The sequence below is a fragment of the Hoplias malabaricus genome, chromosome 10, assembly GCF_029633855.1.
Source record: "Hoplias malabaricus isolate fHopMal1 chromosome 10, fHopMal1.hap1, whole genome shotgun sequence".
NCBI lineage: Eukaryota > Metazoa > Chordata > Actinopteri > Characiformes > Erythrinidae > Hoplias > Hoplias malabaricus.
This window is the reverse complement of record NC_089809.1, coordinates 21,257,163-21,280,591: the sequence shown is the minus strand read 5'-3', so window position 1 is coordinate 21,280,591 and position 23,429 is coordinate 21,257,163. Positions and strand designations below refer to the sequence as shown.

The 23,429-nt window shown below is 38.2% G+C and overlaps 2 protein-coding genes across 2 annotated transcripts in view; one reads left to right on the top strand and one right to left on the bottom strand.

Moving 5' to 3' along the window:
* The window catches only part of chn2 (chimerin 2), a 41,678-nt gene extending 35,014 nt beyond the window's left edge, over positions 1–6,664 (bottom strand). Inside the window, exon 1 of the mRNA XM_066683820.1 lies at positions 6,222–6,664. Coding sequence (XP_066539917.1) covers positions 6,222–6,270 — 49 coding nt within the window. The 5' untranslated portion in view covers positions 6,271–6,664. The remainder of the gene's footprint in view (positions 1–6,221) is intronic.
* A 5,861-nt stretch (positions 6,665–12,525) lies between these two features.
* cpvl (carboxypeptidase vitellogenic like) lies at positions 12,526–21,528 on the top strand. The gene is made up of 13 exons (XM_066683819.1): positions 12,526–12,624; positions 13,521–13,708; positions 14,890–15,008; positions 15,762–15,876; positions 16,025–16,083; positions 16,244–16,323; positions 16,414–16,480; positions 16,947–17,069; positions 17,161–17,292; positions 19,457–19,555; positions 20,239–20,412; positions 20,517–20,699; positions 20,990–21,528. The coding sequence occupies exons 2-13, from the start codon at positions 13,528–13,530 to the stop codon at positions 21,092–21,094; spliced, it is 1,437 nt and encodes a 478-aa protein (XP_066539916.1). The 5' UTR covers positions 12,526–12,624; positions 13,521–13,527; the 3' UTR covers positions 21,095–21,528.
* The last annotated feature ends 1,901 nt before the right edge of the window (positions 21,529–23,429 follow it).

Here is a 23,429-nt window from a genome sequence, read left to right as displayed (position 1 = left end):
TTCTGTCTGCCATTGAAATATGATTGTTTTCAAAGAATTAGGCACTATGTCATTTGGAACAATCCCAATTCTTATATGTCTAATTGTGATTTTTTTTTGACCATTATAGCAATAGCATCTTAACTGGATTTTCCCCTATAAATAATTTTAAAAAATCACCAAGAACACCAGCACATCCAATAATTTGGGCCAGAAAATTAAATGTTTAATGTAGTGTGGAAAGCTGTTAACTTTGAATAAAGTGAGAAAATTCTATAGTTCTCAATAACAAATGTCTTCATTTTCCAGTGCTAGCTTCAAGCATGTGGGGTTCTTTTCAGGTCCAACCTGTTGTCTACAACTTCACGAGCTCTGTATCATTAATTAAGATGTACCATCTTAAAATGTTCCTTCCTACTAGCACATAGAATCTAACTTGCTGCTCTTTTTTAAACTGTGCTTTAAACTGTGACATACAAATGAGTAACTCTTTAAACCTATCCCACACATCCTAACCCAAAACCTAAACCACAGCTGAAAATGGAAAATGTTCTAAAAGTACACACACATATGTCACACACACTCCTCCCACCCAACATGCACAAACACATATGTTATCCATCCCTGACCCCCACACACACTCACAGTCCCTCACACACCCGTGCTGATCTAGTATTTGCGGGGACATGTGATGTCTCCTGTGGGGAGGCCATCTGTACATCACACTGCTCTGTAAGTGCTGCAGCACATTATGCAGAGATACAACACATTATGCATCTCCCTCAGTCACAAACAGCCCATTAATGATACACCTCTCAATATGGTTTTCCAATTCACACAAAGAGAGGGCAATTTTTAGATGTGCGTTAGCAAGTCAACATGACAGATATTTCTAAAAAGTAGTTCAAACTCTAGTGTTCAGGTGCTTGTTCAAAAACCCCAACAACTATTCAAAGCCTTTACCTGTTTGGGCTAATGAGACACCAGGATGCTCTGTCAAAAGTTCAATTTTAACTGTGATTTTGGGAAAATGAGAAATGGTGGGGGTGATGCGGGTTTCCTCGTTTCCAGCATTGCTGTGGCCGATTTCAGCACCAGAGCCAAAAATAAACGGATAGAGTCAGGACAGAGTCATAGTTTATCCACTGTTCACAGTGAGTTCAGATAAGAGTCTGATATGAAACGTGTAAATAATGCTGAGTTCTGAGCCGTACTGCTGAGCTTGTGAACCGTAAGAACAGAGAAGAAAATAATTCAGTGTAACTCATATCATTCTTACCACAGCCCCAGAAAACACAAAGATGTAGTATTTAATTGTTTTTTGTTTGTTTGTTTTTTTCCCCTTTTATTTCCCGGTTTTCTTTCCAAATCAGAAAACGAATTAGTGGTTACCCATTTCCCATTTTCCCATTTCTAGGACATACACAGACCAATCTATTTCACTGGTCTTTTACCTAGAACACCATTGAGGACAATATAACATGACATAACGCGGAAATGCACAAAACAGTAACAAATTAGGTTTGCTGGGAACCAAACCAGTTTCATTACAGACTGGTAATAAAGAAAACTGTATACTAATTATTTGTAAAGTGTAGCGTATTGAAACAAGGTAAAAAACCTCATTTTTGAAAAATGCCACATTTTCCCCTATTGTCTTTGTGGGCAGAAAGCCTGTTAAGTCCCAATTCATGTGTTTTATTGCTTCATGTAATGCTCTGCCATCTACTGAGGCCAAATGGGTTTATGTCCTTGTCCACTGCCTTATGATGGTGGCTAAACCAAACAACAGTCCAGGAATGAATGGCTAAATGCCGTTCAGATGAACAGCAGCATGCCCACAACACACGGCATAATTGCATGATATATTACAATATAAAAAGGATGACTGGGTTTGCACAGTTCAGCCCAAACACACACCATCCCCTGTAGTGTAGTGCAAAATCCTGCTAGATTTGTACTACTTAATGTTCACAGGCTTGCAGCCCCAGGCTGGCTTTGTCTCCTGTGGTGGATGTCTTCCTTAAAGGGGAACTTCAAAGGGCACTGACTGGCCTTTTATGTTAGAAGCACTGAATGCTGCAGCACCTAGTCAGCCAGAGCTGCTCTCTGCTTGTTTTCAACCCCAGTTTTCAAACGGAACAAACACATCTTCACATCCCCTGAAAAAGTCACATGCGAATGGGTTAGATCGCTCAACCAAAAGCAGTGCCAAAAAGCATTCCAGGAAAATAATGATACCCTTGAGAGGGAGTCTGGGATCCTGGTAGAGGCGCAGCGAGCAGAGTCTGATGATTGGGCTGAGGGCATGGCGTTAATGACAGCCCTGCACACCACAGGCAGAGGAGACGTTCCTCTGCTCCGGAGCTCGTGGTCACAGCACCAATCTACTGCTTCAGTAACACATACATGAGATAATCTATTTGAGAATGTTTGGGGGCCACAAAGCTGGGCTGGCTTGGCCTCCTCCACTCTTAGATTGGCCTTCAGTAGGAAATGTGATTCAGTTTGTGTGTGTGTGTGTGTGTGTGTAGTAGGAGAGTTGGAGGACGCATGGAGTGAATCACAGTGTACACAAGCAACCCAAACTTGAGCAGAGGCCAGCTTGTGCAAACACAGCTCACTGTTCAACTCCACAGTAGTATTTTATCTCAGAGAAACTTTATCTTCCTCTACACTACAGAACAAGAAAATAACATTTTAACCACAAAATCTCTTAAAGTACAGGCTTCTTGCTGAAACAAATTTGAATAATTGGATGCTCAAAAGAATGTATAACCATGCTCCGCAGTAATATTTTTCACTGTTATATCAAAACATTGCTTATTTTTCCATTTTTTGATTTGCACTGGATGCCCTTTGAGCATTTTATGACGAATGAACCAGGAGAAACTGCTCAGAATAAATAAAAAAAACAACACATTAACATTAGTAGTAGGTGATAAATCGATTCATTCAGTAAACCTGTTCCTATTCTTATCTGTCATAAGCATTATACAGTCATGACACAAATAACTTTGGCAAACCTTGCTGTTAACAACATGCCAAGTTTGGGGTGCTGAATGAACTTCCACTGTCTGTCTGAACAGCTGATCCTCTTGTGGTCTTTAAGTAGACTCAACACCAACATCTTTCTGAAACACTAATTTGAGCACTAACCTACGTATTTTATAAAATGCATTTTGTTTACATTTATTCTCTGCTTAACTCTTTCTATTCTTGCTAGGTGAAAACACATAGATGAAGAACACAGATGACGCATTACTAGTCATTGCAGTGTTTAAAGGGGATATCTACAATTGAGGGTAAATGCAGTTCTCTTTGGCTTGTTTACATTCAGATGCTCTGCATATTTTAATGTGGAACAGTACATTTGAGGGAAAAAAATGACTCGTTTGTAAGTGGCTGAAGTTTAACTTGTCTGTACACAATTATCCACTGTTTGAATTACCGTAGAAACTCATTTATAACTCAAGTTGTTTAGTTTTAAAGTACTTTTGGTCTGTAGATATTTCCACCTTATGTAATCAGAAACAGCAAAAAATAAGCTAATTCTACCCACCTATAGAGCAGGTGTAGAGCAATATACTCATCTCAGTTTGTGCTTTTCAAAATTTGGAGTTCTCTCTGTTGTCTGACAAACTCTAGATGCCCTTTCACTGTTGTGAGCAGAGAGAGAAAGCCTAGCATACCAGACGAGAATTTTATTTGGTAGACATTTGCTGACACCGTGGCTTCGTAAACTCATTAGGCCGGTTTCAAGCACGCAAACAGACTAGACATCTAGCAAATGATGAGGAAACATCTTCTAAACATCTTTTAACTCTCTTTTTTTCTTTCTAGATATCAGCCCTGGGACTGTTCTGCCAGTGTTTGTGCTAAATAGTATTTTAGACTCTAACCTGTTGGTACTAGGCAGGATAGCAACTGAACCCAAAGCCCTTTTGTGAGTCGCTCTGAAGTAGAGCATCTGCTGAATGTTATAATGTAAATAATCCGTATAACTGCTACAGAAAATATCTGCATGCCCCATGAGAAGGCCTTTCCTTTGTAAATCCTTGTTATCTGCCCTATGGTTAGTGTAAGCTCTGCCTGTACCATTCCTGTTACTTTCATACAGCCTCCCTCCCTCCTCCCAGATGGAGAGTCAGAGTGTTTACCTGGGAGAGTGAGTTTAAGTGGGCCCCACCACATTTCCACCAAGTCCTTATCGCTCTCAAAACACTCCTGCTCCATGTGTTTAAACACCTGCATGCTCATTTGCTCTTCACAAGTCGCCAGGCAACATGACATCAGCCACACGCATCTTTATCACCATTTTAGGAAATGTTAGATCCTGAGGCAAAAATATTCAGCTGTCCCAACAACACTCATCTCAAGTGAGCTTTTATTACTGTAAAGTGCACACACATGAATATTGCATATCTGGGGCATTCGCATGTCTGAAAAGCAGATTTTGTGCAAATTAATGCAGATTCATTGCCAGCTAACGTCTTCTGAAATATATGTTTAACGAATAATATGCCTATTACATGACTAATTTTGCACTGAAATCCATAATGTAGACATGCCTAATTTCCATAATAACCACTCAGGACATGTACTTCACAACTGTGCATGCATCAAAACATGTATTGTGACTATTAAAAGCCCAGAAACAACATGCAGAAGGATAGTAAGAATCCTCTCGACTATCTGGTACACAAACCTCTCAGCATTTACAATGACAAAGGATTTGAAAAGCTCATTTTCAACTGCAATGATTTTTCAGGATAATAAGGTCAGGATAATAGAATATCTCCCTCAAGTGAATAAAACGAAGGGAAGCAGAGCTCTTTGGATAATTAGCTTTCATTGGACTCACAGCATAAACCTTAATGACTCACTCTGAGTGGGAAAACATTTCTCACATTCAAAACCTCTTCGTGACTTTGGCTTCACTGCAGCTATTACCTGAGTCATTTGTACTGGTTAGTATTCATATTTAATAACCTTTAGGCCATGAACAAAATGTATTATTATGTCTGTGCCTCTTTTGAGAGAAAAGACTTCACAGAGAAATTCACACTAACACTAAACACTATCAAACTTGTAGAAGATGGACATTTCTGTTATGCCATTTCCCTCCAAATCTGCTGTCAAAAAACAAGTTCGGGCGTGATTCACTTAATGACCTTACACCTCTAATTGCACCCACATTTTATCTTTGGCATATCATGTCTGAATTAGGTTGAACATGCTGTTTTTCCTAAAGGGCCTTTAAGGTGATCAGAGGGTTTATTATAAGAACTAGTCAGGGAAGATCTTTTTATGCTTGACATAAATAAGTTCTACTATTTGGCTTTACGGGAAATCAAGTGGCAGAGTGGGCACTTTGGACTAAAATCACAGCATACACTCTTAAGACTAAATGATGGTGATCATAGAGGCTCCTCTACTACAACCAAGTAATCTCCTTAACCACAAGGCGTGCACCGCTCACAGAGGCAATCATAGAAGCCCAGTACTACCATTTAACAGTTCTGTTCCGTTATAAATGAGAATGGGTGTACACACTGACACTGCTGCTGCAGTCTATGGTCAATACTAAATGTTATGATTTTTTACATTCATCAATATATATCATAGCTAATGAGCATTATTATTAAATTTATTATAAAGATAATCCTTTCCTTGACTGCAAACCTTCCTAGTATTGTGCCTGGTTTGACTATACAAAACTTAGCGTAAAATCCCCTTTGGTGCAGTCAAAAAGACTTTGGTGTAAACAAAACAAAATGAGAAAAAGTAACACAAGGTAGTAAACAGGGAAAAATAATTTATATTTGAAAACTTAATCACCGTTTAAAAAAAACAACAAAAAAGATCAGTACTGTACAGGACTACAAGTAACATGTGCAACTTCAAAGCTTCATGTTCTTCAGTGTAAGACTGAAGCCACAGTACGGGAATATGTTATGCTTCTGTGCAAAAGAATAGACTTGTTTCTCACTCAGGAATGAGAATAACACACCTGACTTGGTCTGAGTGACACACCTCAGCATGTTGTATCCTGCTTTAATGAGTAACTAATAATATTTTCTAGCAAAATCACAGCCATGATAGTGTGCTACAAACCGACCACAAAAAAAGACTTTTCTACGCAAATGAATAAATGCGTGTTCTCGTGGTACCATCGAGGAAAGGGATGGAAAAGCGGTAGTGTTTAAACCTATAAAATGCCTACTTGTACCAGTACTCACCAGAGGAAACAGAGGAACCTGAAAGACTGGAGTTACTTGAAGCTGCCATTTCTCACAGTCTGTCAGTCTCTCAGTCAATCACCTTCTGCTCTGTCAGCTCCTCGTCCATCTCACACGTCCTCCTTATTCTCTTCTCGCTCTCTATCACACTTGCAGTTCGTGTTCATGAGCGAGCGAGTCTCAGGGAGCTCAGCAGGCTGGAGCTGCCAGCACCGCCGCATTTACAGCCGCTTCCAGTGTCAGCAGAGCGGGATAAAAATAGTCGAGACACTCAGTGAGGAAACGCGTAAGAGGGAATTATAAAAACCCGTCAGTAATTAAGTAAATAACCTCAAACTTTCTCTCATTCAGGGTCCTGATATTTCCCTCCTTTTCTCGCCATGTTGAAGAATATCGGTCTTCGGTCTCGGTGCCGTCTCCATGTGCCGCTCGGGGCTTCGCGAGAAACACCACGCTCTGCGGCGGGAACCGCCTCCTTAAAGTGGCAGGAAGGGCGCCTGGGCGCCTGGGCGCCGCGTGGCCCTGGACACGCACCCGAGCTAAACGGTTAAAGGGAACCCCGAACGGTTAAGTATTGGTTTTCGCTAATGGAAGAAAAAACACGTATAAGATGTGTGTGTATATATATATATATTGTATGTATATATTTTTTAACAACTATAAAACTTCACATTCTAAGACGTGTTAAAAAGGGATTTGTTATCTTGTAAAATCTTAACTCACTTATCATTTATCAGATGTGTTTAACAACTTACATGTAACAAATGAAAGCAAATGTAGTGTTAGTTGTCTAGCCCAGGGACTCTTAGGTATTTTGTGCCTGTACCTGAGCAGGGCATAAAGGCAGTAGTGTACACTATACCAACTTTATATCTTTCCTTTAGAAACAACAATAACCCAGCACATGCTATGCTTTAAATGCTGGTATGTCTCATATCAACCAGGCATTAACAGACCTTATGGTAATCCATAATCATGGGAAACGTATTATAATTATTATTTTTAATTACCTATTCTATTTTTTACCAAATGGCAGAAGTTTTTTTTCTTAAACACTAAATCTCAATGTTCTTTAAAAGCAATATCTGCGACTTTGGGGAACTCCAGTTCTCTCTGGTTTGTTTAAGTACAGAAGATCTGCGTCTTTTAAAGTGGAACGGTATATGTTTGAGGAGGAAAATGCCTGTTGTTTGTACGTGGCTGAAGTTTAACTGGTATGTAAGATTTTATTCACTGTTTTAACTACCACAGAAACTCATCTGTAACTCGAGTTGTATAGTTTTTCAGCACTTATCGTCTGTGTTTATCTTCGTGCAGTTAGCAGTCTCCCGAATTTAGAGTGAGTTCCTATTTAAATATCTGAAACAGCCAAAATAAGTCTATTTTACCCACCTTTTGAGCAGTAATTAAGCAATATCCTCATGTCTTTTAATGCTTTTCAAAGTTTGGAGAGAGAGGGGAAAGCTATGCTGACCAAGCCTTTTTCTTCTTCTTCTTCTTCTTGTTTATCGACACCAGGGGGAGCACGCTGGAAACTGGAAAGCTTTTGGTTACAATCGTGAATATCCCCTTTAAATACTGACCAAATTCACAATAAGTTCACAAAAAAAAACCTCTTTATCAGGATAGCTAAATTGTTCATGATAATGTTAAATAAATTATTTGTTGTTGTAAACTCTAACCATGGGCTAACCATTATACTCCCAGCATGTAGGACCACCACATTAGTGTTTTTGTTGCTGTTGTTATAGTGTAGTTTATAGTTGTGTTTTTGTGATTGTTTATGGTATGAGTGAGGTGGTTTCTGTGTAATGTGGTAGTCCACTGTCTTAATATGTTTTTCCCTTTTAGTTTTGTCCACTGCTTTTTTGTGTGTGTTAAACTGGGGGCTTTTCTGAGCTTGTTGCTGAACTGATTGTTACACACGTTGTCCTTAACTTCTTTCATGAGGCTACTTAAATGCTACATTGATATCAGAAGAATCCTGGGCATGTATATTTGATTGATACGTAGGTTGGTGGTGCTACAAGTGCTGATTGATCTTCTAGAGGAAAGAGATACAACCTCACCACAAAGATGTACATGTACACCTGTGGCAGTTTGGTCAAGCTCTGGTTCCATGATGAAAAAGGCAAATATGGGAGTAAGTGAACAACAGAGAGTGTTGGCTTATAGTGAGCCAACATCGCCTCAACTTCAGTGGATATATCCAAGGGGAGTTGGCTGTAGAGACTTTTCTCAACCTTCTGCTGCTTGGAAGCAGTCCAAAATCATGTGGTTTGGAGTGAGAGGAGCTTATCCTGAGCACAGGAATTCTACAGCAAGCTGCTCAATATTATGTGAAAAATAAATGCTACATGCTAAGTTACTGGTGGTCAACTGCTAATGCTATGAGAAGAGAGGGCACAAGGCTTGCCAGTCCCACAATCCAGGTCAAGTGAGGAACCTAAATAGAGCCACCCAATGAAGGGTGGATGTCAAAATCATCATCCACCTCCACTTGTGAACCAGTGATATGAAGGGTGGGTCATATACTTGAAATGTTTCTTACCTGTCGTACCATAAGTGTACGGTTCACTAAACTGCTGGAAACTGGCTCCACCATGTTGCTGCTGCAGCCAGAAACATTGTCAGGTATGGCTAGAGGGTCTCCAGAGGGGTGGGGGCTAATCAACATGACTGAAATCAGTCACTGAAAGTAGTTGGCCATGTAGGGCAGGCAGCAACTTTGGGTGCATGGAGGGAACCAGTCCTTCAAACATGAGTTCTGGTTATTACTCATCTAGGACACCTGCATTGTGGGGCTTGACCTCAATCCTTCTCAACATCCACAGGAATGGGCCAAGAGCATGTCCCTCTCTCTCGGGCGGCAGATGATGGCACAGCAGTAAGTGAAGTTTTGGCAAAACCTCTCCTGTGGCTCGTGGGCAGACTTGATAGTTGGGGAGGAGCTCAACATGCAACACTCCAGGTAGTATAGGGAGCCCTTTGGACAGGGAGTGGAACTCAATCCCCATATACCCTTAAAAGAAAGGCCCAATCCATTGGAGGAGCTGAAGACTCAACCCCAAGGGGAGAAGCCAACAGTAGGGTTTTTTCAGGATTGCACCGCAGCAATGTTATAACACTGAGCCCCAGTTTAAAAAAAAATAAAAAAATAAAATTTTGTTGTTTGCATGGCTGTTATGTGTATGAGGATGGAGGTTTATATATTATGTGGTAATATATAAACATCCACATATGTTTTTACCTTTGTGGGTTAAAGTGCAGGGATTTTCTGAGCATTTCTAAAGTTTGTTGCTGAATAGCTCATTCAATAAAGTGCATTCTACCTATACACACACACACACACACACACACACACACACACACACATACATACATGTTGTCTAAAATCATAAAATCATGTCATACATGTCTAAAACCATTCCTGACAGAGGTGTTCAACTGCACACAGCTTATATTATCTCCTCCTCCACCAACATAATAGGCTGCTCTGGATATGTATTCCTGGAGTGATGGAGCCACATTAATAACTCTGAAATATAAAGTAATGGAATTTATGACAAATAGCCCACCATATAAATCTTATTAAAGGAACACTTTGAGGATTACTGTGATATTTAACTAACAAGTGATGGAGAGAGTAGAGCTTCTCTTTTTATTGCTCCAGGTTTAGTACTGCATAAACTAAACTATGTAATGTCTGGAGGAGAGCTGGAAATCACACCCATCACTTCCCACTTTCCCTTGATTTCGGGACAGTGCTGTAAAAGTGAATTACATTGTTTAACCTTAAGGGGATCCCAGGTGAAAAAATCCCCAAGTCTTACATAGTGTTACTTTAATGCTTTTGGGACTGAAAGCAAACAAATCTTCATAACATGTTTCAACATTTTGTGGAAAACCTTACCATATAAGTAGATGCTACTGCAGCAAACTGCAGTTTTTTTTTATAAGTGTATATATGGAATGATCAGGTGATAAAACCCCAAACAAACAAAACTGCTATGAAGTATTTAATAACTGGACTAGCGGTACTAATTCCAGTAAGTAGCCATGAGCTTGTTGTAACATGGTTGTAGAAAAAGTATGAATACTCAAATATTATACTGCAGAAACTCAGTCTGGTCTTTGCAGGGCTGTCAGCCAGTCCATATTTTTATTCCATTCCACTCCATGCAGGTAATCAATGAAAGGAGAATGCCTGTGTTAGGAGATAAATCACAGCAATATTGCAGACTGGCTGGGAATTTCCAAGCACTGAAAAGCCTCTAATAAACGAAACTGTAGCTTATAAACCAACTAAATTGCCACTGCAGACAAATCAGCAATATAAAAATAGAGAAATTAATGTGGTTTCTTTTTCATATAGCATTCCGAAGATCTGGCTGCTTTGGCTATTTATGTAGATGCCATTTTAACACTATATCATTGTTTTGTTAACAGCAGTTTAATTTGACTGTTAATGAAAAAATGTCAGAAAACTGTCGTTTGCTCTCATATACTGTGCAGTGAACCTAGATTGAAAATGACTGCTTTAATGTATATATATTTGAGTCTCATGTTGCCTGTTCTAAACAATTGTTCTCCTGATTGGGCGGGTGTACCCTAAGATGTTTTAGACACACTAGGCAAACACATTATCTTGTTCACTTTTTGAGTAAAGAACATTGGCAGCTACCAAAATTTAAAGTATAGTACAGGACCAATACATTAATTTTTTTTATTAGTTTTTTTTTAATTGATTGTTTTGATTTTTTTACTTAAACCTTGAATGAATCTCACGTAATATTTAATTTAGCTAAGCTAGTCTCAGCCACAGACACTCTGCCAACCAGTTGATGGAGAGTCTGATACTTTCAGTGCACTAATCTGGCCTCTCTGTCAAGATTCTGCCAGTTGCATTCTGATTAGCTCTCTGGACATCTGGCTCTTACTGGATTGCCTCCTTCTACAAACTATACCAAAATGGGTCCTTTTGCATGTCAGTCAATTTTTTCCTGCTGCAGTAGGAGGTTCTTGGCCACATTACATGGCAATATCTCTCTCCATAGAGAGTCTGGCAATGCAAGATTACTCACAAGCTAACTGAACTGACTAATAAGCTTTCTCTGAGAAGTGGGTGGAGAAGGAAAACATGCTGGTCAAGGGTGAATTTCTGTTTTGCTTAATTTCCATTATAATACTTTAGAATTAGCATACGTTACAGGTACAAGTATACCCAGAGTCATGCAAGGTCATGTGAATGGCCCTTTTTAACATTCATTCGATTATAACAATTTTAAAGCATGCTACAAATGAACAGTCTGAGAGCCTCAAAATTTTAGATATCACTGAAAGAGAAACTATTATACTACTGGGATAAATACAACCACATATGCTTTGGGGTGGCGCTGAAAACTACTATCAATTCACATAGACCACAGTTACATAAAATAATGCAACCTGAATATCTATTACACATTAATAATGGCATATGTCACTTATGCAAAAATTCTACTGAGTTCTCTAAACCCAAGCTAGATGGTCCAAGAGAACATGAACATGTTATATTGTGTTTAAAGAGTCCACGATTCAACTTGTTTGAAATCAAAGTGTCTGTGCCAAAGACAACATGAACTATGAAGGCTATTATCACCAAACGATACAAATACAAACATCCGTCATCTGTTTGGCATGTGCATCAGTTTTCATGGTATATGTGAAGGTAACACTGTGAAGGTAAGGCATACATTGGAATTATAGGGATTTATGCCTACAATACCTACAAGTGCAGGTCCCATTCTGCATGCTCTAAAACAGGGTGAATTCCACTTGCAAAACTGCAACAATCTTAAGTTCCCAAATGATTAAATGTGTAATTAAAAGGAAAAAGGCTGTAACAGAGTGTGTCAGGCCCAGCTATTTGCAAGCATCAAATTCCACAAAACCAAACAAACATACAAACAAACAAACTTAAACCAATCAAACAAGCAAAAAAAGTAAAGTAAATTAAAAATCACTTAAATACTATATTAGAAAAAAAAATCCTCACAAGAAATAGGGTTCTTCGGTTGGGTAATTTGCCTCTTTAATTTAAGTAATATTGACAGTACTGTGTCAATCAGTGAAACCCAGCTGACAAATAACAAATTCTCTGCAACTACCAGCAGTGATAACGTTATCGTGTATTTTAATCAGAGACCATTTTACTTTGCAGACTTATTGCAAAAAAAAAATAAAAAAAAAAAATAAAAAAAAAATAAAATCGGAGCTGGCTAATGATTGGTCGGCAGTGATCACATGATCATGTTCATAGCGTGGTCATATGACTGAAAATTTAACAACGTGACAGCTGCAGTTATTTCATTTATTCCTTAAAATACAAGAAGAACTGCTCAAATTATTGTCCGCCTTCGAGGTGAGTAAAAACCTGTTTTGAGAACTAAGTAAAGAGCTTCCTTCTGCTCCGACTTGTGTAAGCGTTGGTTACTTTGTTGTTTGAAAGACTCTACGGCGTCGCCATTTACAGCTTTGTCCAGAAGACAGCGGAAAATCTGAACAGATTCACAAACAAATGGACAAGCTTTTTTTTTTCAGGTGTTTACCACAAAAAACTTTCAGTGTTATTTCAGAATTGTGTTTATGTTGCACTGGAATTGCATCTGCAAGTCAGTCAATATTTTTAAGTCTATGTTAAATGCGTTTAAAGAGCTTTCTAATACACCAATGTTTTTTTTTTTTGTTTTTTGTTTTTTTTGTGATTTGCGGACCGATATCCTTTTAGGCTTTGTTCGTACAGCGCTGAACTACATTTAGAACATGTACAGTTTGTTGGCAAAATGTTAACTTCCTTAGGTGAAAAACTACTTTATTGTAAATGTATTGCTCGTCACAACTGCAAAATAAAAGGTGAGAAAATCTGTAACATGTTGTAAGGTTTGTATACATTATGGTGGGTATGTCTTTATTATATCTGAGATTTTCATTTTGTTTTCACAATCTTTACCATTTATTCTCCCTTTGCTATAGGTGCATCGATTGGTTGGTTCTAATTGTTTTATTTTGATTAATGCCTGTGTCTTTGTTACTGAAAGAAATTTTAAATGAACACCGATGTGTTTAAGGTGGATTGGAAAAATCCTGAGCTTGGTGTAATATTACATGCTTTCATATTTAGTGCTGCACAATGATCTGGTTGCTTGCCTGGGCCTGTGGAATCAGGCAGCTGTTTGACCAGCCTATTGGAAATATAAGATGTTTAGTGTCTGTTTTAAGGCTTATGTCTTTACTCATGCTTCATGTCCATGTCTTTAGTTTCAGAATGCTGAAAAAAGCACTGGCCATTCTCTTCTTGGCCTGGGCTATAGTTGAACCTGTGAGATCCCGGGGCTGCTCTTCGTTCTTCTGTAGAAAATCTCACCATGTCAGTCATGTAATTGGACAAGACCCTGGGCAACCTCTGTTCCTCACCCCTTATCTGGAGCAAGGAAAGGTAGAGGAAGGTATGTTGACACATAGAGGGGGAAAAAAAGTGGTGTGTTATAAAATTGCAGAAGAAACCCACTTTAACTGTCGGTGCATATGTCATCAAATGCACTTAGACATGGTCAGTGGAGGATATCCAGTGTAATCCAGTTTAATTTCTGCTTCTCAAATGTAATAAAAAAGAGAAGCAATATACTTGATCTGGGCAGTATTTCACAAAGCAGGTTGTCTCAGTTAGTGAGATAACTTAAGCCCAATTTTGTGGAATGTCATTTAACAAATTTTCTCATTTATTTATTTATTTAATTTTTTGTCAGCACAGATTAGTTTTTATTTTAGATATGGGTTGTCTAAAGGGCTATAATCCAGGTTGGGTTTTTAACAGCAATAAAGTATGATTTTGAAAACAATCAGTTCATAGTGATCTTACAGTTAATGTTTGGTACATTACACCAAAGGCAACTTTGTGTTTTCATTTAAATCATAAATAAATATTGTATGAATTAAAATCTTCATGGTGGACATAGGGTGTTGTATCACAATAGCAAAGGCCCAAGGCGTTTAAAAGGAGCTATAGTGTTTATTTCCTTCTTCTTGCATTTCCATTAAAGTGAAACTGGTTACGAGTGTTAGTCAAATAAGAGGTCAAGTCAAATGTTGCTTAGTCTGGGACTTTTTAAAAGCCAAAACTACTTCCATTTTCATGAGTTTTCATGGCTTCTGTTGAAGAGTTTAAACATTTTAGTTTAGGTGACATTTTACACAGTTGGTTCAAAGAGGATTAAGATACTTGTTGTATTGTAACCTTCAAGGCGAATAATCCTGTTTTGTCAAATTATGACCTACGTTATATTTGGTATGTGTACTGGGTTAATAAATCCATGTCTAATACAACAATACAGCATGATGTTTAAAATGTGTCCTGTTTTTTAGGACTATGAAGAGTCCATCTGTTTTTTCAAGGTCGTCTAATAAGTGCTACTTAACCCTGCTCTTGGCAACCCACAACAATGCATAGTTTTAACTATTTCTTGACTCCACACACCTCTCTTTGCTTGATTATCAGCTAACAGTCTTTGTCAAATATGTTTAGTCATGAATTCATTTGTGGAAGAAATGCTACTCTTAATAACTGTTAGATATCTTGTTATTCCTTTCACTGTAGAAAATAACTTTGCTCTCTCATGCTAACTTGCAGCTAAAAAGCTGAGCTTAGTGGGCCCTTTACCTGGTGCCAATGTGAAGAGTTACTCGGGCTATCTCACAGTCAACAAGAGCTACAACAGCAACCTTTTCTTCTGGTTTTTCCCTGCACAGGTATTGTCTTAGAAGTTAGCCACATTTATTATTTCACTTTGGATTTATGGCATCATATTTACCACTTTATGACAGCTGCACCCAACTCTTGAAGTGTTTTAACAGTCTGGGTTGAACACATCAACCTAAATATTATTTTCCACATATGCTATTTTTTTTTAATCATTAATTTGCTTACATCCTTACACAGACAGCACATTACCCATGAATAGTGACTTTGAATGGTGTGAAACTTTGTCTTTGGATGTTTTCAATAGTATCCAAGTGCCCCATTTTAATGTTGAGGATGTAATGGCGCACTAATTGTTCATGCATTATCCAGTTATCCAGTAACACACACAATTTATTTGTATGGCAAGAATTTGCCAGAAGGGTTTGAAGATCCTTAGCTCTGGGCTGTGGAGTGGTTGAAATGTGTGATGGAACACCATCCAGTACATTTAGATGAGTGACTTTTGACCTCATTACTTCTCTAGTGACTTAATGCTGTCAAATCCATGCAGAACTGTTCCAACATCTACTGTAAACTGTCCCAGGAGTGAGAAAGCTGTTAATTCAACAAAGCGGAACAAGCATTCTTTTCATTCAAATGTTTTAGATGAGCAGCTGTCTATGGACTGGGGATAATTTTTTGTATCATTCAGTAGTAATATGATTCTGAATCACTGTAGATCATGTAGATAATAAAGACTCTTTCAGCCTTTTAATGTCCACATGTTAGTAGATTACACTGATGTGAGTTTGAATCTGCAGGTGTCACCAGAAACTGCCCCCGTGCTCCTCTGGCTTCAGGGAGGTCCCGGAGGTACCTCTATGTTCGGCCTTTTTGTGGAGCATGGACCTTATGTTGTTTATAAGAATCTCACATGTGAGTGCACTTTCTCAAAAATTAAGTAGCATAATACACTGTCATAAGAAATGTAGAGTTTACTGTGTCCTATGTGAGTTCATGGCAGTGTTGTGGTAATAAAATAGCTTACACATAATATTCCTCCCTTTTTTTTTTCTGTTACCAGTGGGATACAGGGACTTCCCTTGGACATCCAGATACTCTGTTCTTTATATTGACAACCCAGTAAGTGCTTGTAATTTTTTGGGTTCTTCTGCTCCATACTATATCCACTGAATTATGGGTTGTTGTTGTTACTATTATATTAAAATCACTCCATTAAATATTATGGAGCACCTGAATTTTATGACTTAATTTTCAGTTGAGTAATTGTACATTTCAATAGGTGGGCACTGGATGGAGTTTCACTGAAAACGACAGAGGCTATGCCACAAACCAGGATGATGTTGGTCAGGATCTGTACAAGTAAGCTGGCTGACAAATGCCTGTATTAATAAGTAGGACTCTCAAATTTCACAAGTTCATTCATTTTGTCCACTGTATTCTCTTTTATAGTGCATTGGTTCAGTTTTTCCAGATCTTCAGTGAGTTTCAGTCCAATGATTTCTACGCCACTGGAGAGGTGACTGAGTCTTATCTTGTCCACTCATACAGCAATAATAGTGAATGTTTTTTTTAAATGTAATTTAATTTAAAAACATTTCTACTTCGGCTTATTTATAACTTGCATGCCTTTTTGTTTTGTTTTTAAATATCTGCTGCCGGTTACAATGTGAATGTCAGAATCAAAGGTCTTTTATAATAAAAATATTTCTACAGTAATGTACATTGAAGTAAAACAATACTCCAGCAGTTTCTAGCCTAACTATTAATTTAACTATCTATTTAAGAATATAAATACACTTACAAGAAAAGTCAGTAGTTGGGTGCTATTTGTTGGCTGCAGCTGTTTTTCGGTTTGTTCTTATGTAAGTACAGTGTGGTAGTTTTGATAACTGTGCTGATGTCTATGCTATAAGTGCTTTTTCTATTTAACTATAAAACAAGTACACATTATTATTAAAATCTCATTTTACGTCACATTGTAGTCTTATGCAGGAAAATATGTCCCAGCAGTTGGCTACTACATCCACAAGAATAATCCTTTTGCCAAGGTGAAGATCAATTTTAAGGGCGTGGCCATTGGGGACGGTCTGTGTGACCCTGAGCTGGTGAGTGGGTGGAGCATTTTCTTTTAAAGACAAGCTATTTTTAAATGGATGCCTAATGTTTTTGTTTAAATATTTTCTCCCTTTCGGTCAGATGATGGGCGGCTATGCTGATTTCCTGTATCAGACAGGCATGGTGGATGAGCTGCAGAGGCAGTATGTGAAACTGCAGACAGATGTTGGTATTAAACTTATCCAGCAACAGAGGTGGATAGAGGCCTTTGAGGTACATCTGTTTTTGTTTGTTTGTTTTCCACACGTATTGCTTGTGAGAAAAAGATGGCCATCTTTTGGAAAAAGAAAGAAAACAAAGATGGTTAGTGAGCACTTCTCCTTTGCCAAGATAATCCATCCACCTCACGGGTGTGGCATATCATGATGCTGATTAGACAGGATGATAATTGCACAGGCGTGCCTTAGGTTGGTCACAATAAATGTGCAGTTTACTTTTAAAAGGTCCAGTCGAGTCAGCCAATGGTGTGACCACCATTTGCACAGTGCAACAGATCTCCTACGCATAGAGTTGGTCAAGTTGTGGATTGTTGGTCCACCCCTCTTTAATGGCTGTGTTAAGTTGCTGGATATTCTCGGGTACTGGAACACGCTGTCATATACACCTATTCAGAGTATCTCAAACAAGCTCTCAATGGACTTCATTCACAAAACTTTCATTTAAAAAAAAAAAGAGTAAACTGCATGATTCATTTGCAATGCTGTGTAAACACCAGATTTCTTTAGTAGACCGTGTGTATGTTAATGAATAACAAATGTTTGCAGATTGGGAGGGTGTGCATGTTTCTTTGCAATTAACATGCCATAATCATAATCCTCACCCATGAATTTCAAATGATATCCTTATAAGGAAATGATGTCTTCTATGAGTTTTGGGCCATTTGACTCTCTCATAGAGTGATAAATGCCTGTGGATTTGTTCCTGATTTGCAAGTGTTCCTTTAAATGTGTTCGTTTTTACGAAGCATGTTATAAAACATCTGAGGTGCATGACTACGCGCAGAGTAAACGCACGAGACTGTGATTGTATTGTTTTGGCGCACACACCCTCGCACCAGTTACAGTGCATCATGTGTAACACAGCTTAAAATTCCTGGGATGATGCTTGGATGGTTTAAGGCTTAAAAATGAATGCTTTAAACCTTCCAGTGTCCAAGGAGCCAAACATTGACAGCTCCAGCACAGCTTTGGGAGTAGTACGGGTTCTAAAATGTTGCTCAAATACAGAAGAATGGCTCTCGATAGTGAACGGACAAGAGAGACCTCACTCAGCAAATAAACCAGTGTCGTCTCCAAAGATGTTAAAGTTGTCTGTGCTCAGCGGTCTGTTAATTCCAGCAGCGCAACATCAATTATTTACAGTTTACAGACTTTAAACTCTTTTATATCGCGGGTATCCACATTAAGTAACTGACTACATGAGTAACAGAATAATTCAGCAAGCAATTATTCAGCAAGCTGTGTATCATGCTGCAACATGAGTGATGCTTGTGGATGAATGGCACAACAATGGGCATCAGGATTTTCTCACAGTATCTCTGTGCATTCAGAATGCCATCAATAAAATGCACCTGGGTTCGTTGTTCACTGCCCATACCATAACCCCACAGCCACCATGGGCCACTCAATTTAGAATGTTGACATCAGCAAACTGCTCACTCACACAACACCATACACACAGTCTGCCATCTGCCCTGTATGGTGAAAACCGGGATTCATCTGTGATAAGAAAACCTCTCCAATGTGCCATACGCCATAGAATGTGAGCATTTGCCCACTCAAGTCGGTTACGACGACAAACTGCACTCAGGTGGAGACCCCGATGAGGACAACAAGCATGCAGACGAGCTTCCCTGAGATGGTTTCTGACTGTTTCTACTAAAATTCTCTGAAACGCTTTTGAAGACTGATTATGGTGGAGATATGAACATTCAATTCATGGGCAACAGCTCTGGACACTCCTGCAGTTAGCATGCCAATTGCACACTCCCTCAAAACTTGCGACATCTGTGGCATTGAGCTGTGTAATAAAACTGCACATTTTAGAGTGGCCTTTTATTGTGGCTAGCCTAAGGCACACCTGTGCAATAATCATGCTGTCTAATTAACATCTAGATATGCCACACCTGTGAGTTGGATGGATTATCTCAGCAAAGGAAAAGAGTTCACTAATACAGGTTTAGACAAATTCTAAACAATATTTGAGAGAAAAAGGTGACATAGAAAAAGTCTTAGGACTTAAGGTCAGCCCATGAAAAATGGGAGCAAAAACTTAAAATTTTGTTTAGTGTAAATAACAATCTGAGGTTTATGTTCTGTATTTGTTTTTACGTGGTGGCTCTTCAGTTCTATAATCATATATCTGCTTCCTCCACTAGGTTTTTGACAGCTTGCTGAATGGAGACCTTGTTCCTTATCCTTCATACTTCCAAAATGTTACTGGTTGCACTAATTATTTTAACTACATGCAGTGTAAGGTACGGAGACAGTTTGGTCCCTTACATATTGTTCTACTACTATTAATAATACTACTAATAATAATGTTAATAAAAACATTTATAGGTGCCTTTCAGGGTACTCAAGTACACTTCACAGTACAAGAACATAAACATGTTAATGGTTACAGGGAAAAAATGGCAGGACAAGTCACCAATAATAAGCACAAACAAAGCACCTAGAATTTTGAGAAAGCTATTGGAGCTCACAACATTTTTTTATATTGCGATGCAATTTTGTAAAAATATTTCCAAAGCTTTTTTTCTTCCCCTATTCCTATTTGAAATGAAACCAAACATCCAGTTTTGTGGCTAAACATTACTATGCAGTCAAAGACTCTTAGTACCCACATTTCATCGACTTATATCAGAGAGGAAATGGTTAAAATGGAATTAATTACTTATTAATATATTATTATTATTATTCTTTTATATGAGTTGTGTTTTCCCTTTCCTATTATTGCTCATATGTTGCTAATACATTAGTAATATGGTCTGGTTTTCAATTTAAAGAATAACATGCTAAAGTTTGTGTGCCAGTGTAAAATTAATATGGAAATGTATTTTTTATTTTTTTATTATTTATTTATTTATTTTTAATTCATATTATATCTGGTCGATCGTTTCATCATTCAGTCTCACTTGTTCCTGTTTCTCGTCCTCAGGAGCCAGTAGATCAAGAATACTTTGCCAAGTTTGTGACTTTGCCAAACGTGAGGAGCTCAATTCATGTAGGAAACCTAACATTTAATAATGGCTCTGAGGTAGAGAAACACCTGCTCCAGGACGTCATGAAGTCCATTAAACCCTGGCTGGGCATCCTCATGGACAAATATAGAGTGAGGGCATTTCTGCTTTTGTGTGATTTTAGAATTCTAGTGTTTTGTTTACAACGCGAGCATGCAAAACCACAGAATGTGACACTTCTGTGTGTGTTTTCTAGGTGCTGATCTACAGCGGGCAGCTAGATGTGATTGTAGCAGCTCCACTGACTGAACGCTTCCTGCCCACAGTGAACTGGACTGGTGCAGATGAATTAAAAAAAGCGGAGCGCTTCCACTGGAAGATCCGTCCCAGTGATACAGAGGTAGCAGGCTACGTCCGACAAGTTAATGAATTTTACCAGGTGAGTTCCAGACCACTGACGGACAGTGGCTCATATGGCCATCAGTATTAATAGCTAATCTGATCATGTTTGTTCGGATGTCTGCGTGTTTTGTTTTCATATATCCTGCTGTGCTGACAGGCTCAACATTGTACTTACAGCATCAGTAAAGTTTGATAGCCATCAACAAGAATCTGGCAGAATTCTGGTTGGATATTTTTGATAGGGTTGAACTCAGGATTTGTTGCTTCTATTTATTCTTGAGAATTTCAGGTCTCATATGCCTTCCCCTGTTTTGTTTTCTTTTATAGGTGATTGTTAGAGGTGGGGGTCACATTTTGCCTTATGACCAACCAGAGAGAGCCTTTGTCATGATTGACAAGTTTCTGTCCACACAGGGATTTTTATCTGTCTGACACTCACTTAATTGGGATGGATTATTTGTTTTTTTGTTTTAAAGACCCTATCTGGGTTAGTTTTGCACCAATGACTGCTTGTTCTGTGACTGATGCTGAATGAATCTGTATACATTGAATGTATATTTGTCCATGCAGTTTATTTTTTTTGTTTCCAGGGAAATAACTTGTTTTCAATGTACTTGATATATATTAGATTAAAGTAAGATTTTAAATAATAATGTGTTCTAGTTCTGTTCTGTTTTAGGGCTATGGGCAAAAATATCTCAATTAAAATGAAACGATTATCGTGATATTCTGACTTATTTACGTAATCGCATCATGCAGATACACGTGGTATGGTGTATGTTCATTACATGAGTCATTTAGGCACAGAGACAGTGGAAGTTTGCTCTGCATTCAAAGAATTTGCTCCAAAAGAGGAGTGACTTCAGTTGTGTGGAGGTGGTTTGGATATAAAATATCAATATTGTGTATATATTTTATACAATGTCAGAATCTTAGGTAAGTTGTTTACAAAATAAACAAAGGTTTACAAATGTATTTGTTGTTTGAAATTGTTAGATTTGTACTAAAATAAAATGTTATTAAATATAATTTTAATATAAAAAAATAATATATTAGTATTAATATAACATTTTATTTTGTTCCAATAATATGTTCTTGAAATTAATAGAAGTATATTTCAGTGTTTTGTTCATATCGCCAAGAATATCGTTATTGACAAAATACCCTGAAATATCGTGATATTTTACGGCCATATTGCAAACCCTTAGTGCTTTTGTTATTAAGCGAAAGTGCTGGATTCAGTAAGAAGGTTGCATCCTGACACCAGGATCAGGGTTTACTTGTTATGTTTTGCAGAAGGTAGTCCTCCAGACAGCTTAGTATGTACTAAACGTGCTGATATTGGTGCACATTTCACTAAAAAGTGCATAAATGACATGTGAGCTTGAGAAACTGCACTTAACAGGCACAAAGAGCACAAACTAAGACCCTGTCCAAGTGCTTATCCTAAATCCTGAGGTTCTCTTCTGAAGTGAAGCCTTTCATGACGCTTCTGAAGTGTGAAGACCAGCTTGAATGCTGTAAAGGCTTGGGGCGGACTTAAAGAACTGCAAGATTGTGAAGGTTGTGTAAACGTCTAAAAACGAATGTTTTTTTTATTTTTTATTTATTTTTTTTTGTCTTTCTCCTTCGTGTTTGTGGCACCATCTAGTGCCTGATGTCAGTAATCTAGCATTCGGTCTCTGTCCTGTAGGGGTATAGCGCCCATATCAACCCCCCCACCACCACACGCACACAGTTTGTTAAAACTCAAACTCATGAACTGCACCATTAAATACTTCATATTTATCAAATACATAATATGAAAATAATGTGATAATACAAGTATACAACATTTAAAATAAATAAAATGCAAATATAGAAACAATCAGATTCAAACGTTTATGGCAGTTATGACTCTGATACCTGTAGCTTAAACTAAAAAAAAATACAGATGTAAGGAATTAAATATTTTTATTAATTAACGTCTACCCGGACTCACGGGACACAATGCAGGAACACACCCTGGGCAGGAAGTCCGTCCAACACACACACACACACACCACTCACCCAGTCACAGCAGTGTACATCTTACACCCAGTTCTGGTGTCCTGGGTCTGTTTGTCTGTTTTGCTCTCCCCGTGTGAAACAGGTACAATGTATGTGGTCTAACACAACGCTGCTGACTGGAACAGACTCCTGGCCCCTCAGCACCTGTAGAAAATATAAAAGGAACCCTTAAACCCGAGACATGTCTTGGCTAATATGTCTGTCCTTGCGTTTCCCCACAGTTTCCTGAAGGGGGCAACAATTCACAGCAAATGTTTAAATCACTAGGCGATTAAAGGCTATTTTGTTGTGTTATCTTACTATATATTGGTCACTTTTATTTTAAAAAAAAACACAATCCGTTGTAAACATAACTAACTCATGAATGTACAGAAAATGTTTAGGTATTATGAACTACGTTAACTTTTGTTCATTTTTTGAGGCACCCAGCTGGGAACAAGGAAAAAAAAAAATCAAAGCTGAGTTCCTTTTATAACCAGCATCTAGAGCATCAAGTTATCCATAGCCTCATAGGCTGCATTATAATAAGGTTCCCTAGCTCTTCTGGACACTGTAAATTGCACAGAAACTTGACACATTTTGGATAATCTGCATAAGTATGTTGAATGCAGATGCCATAGATTTGATTATTTTGGCTAAGGGACCATAATGCCATGTTATAAATTTATAATAAGTGGTTTGAATAGAGGTGGATAGGTCCCCCGTTAACAGTGTTGGG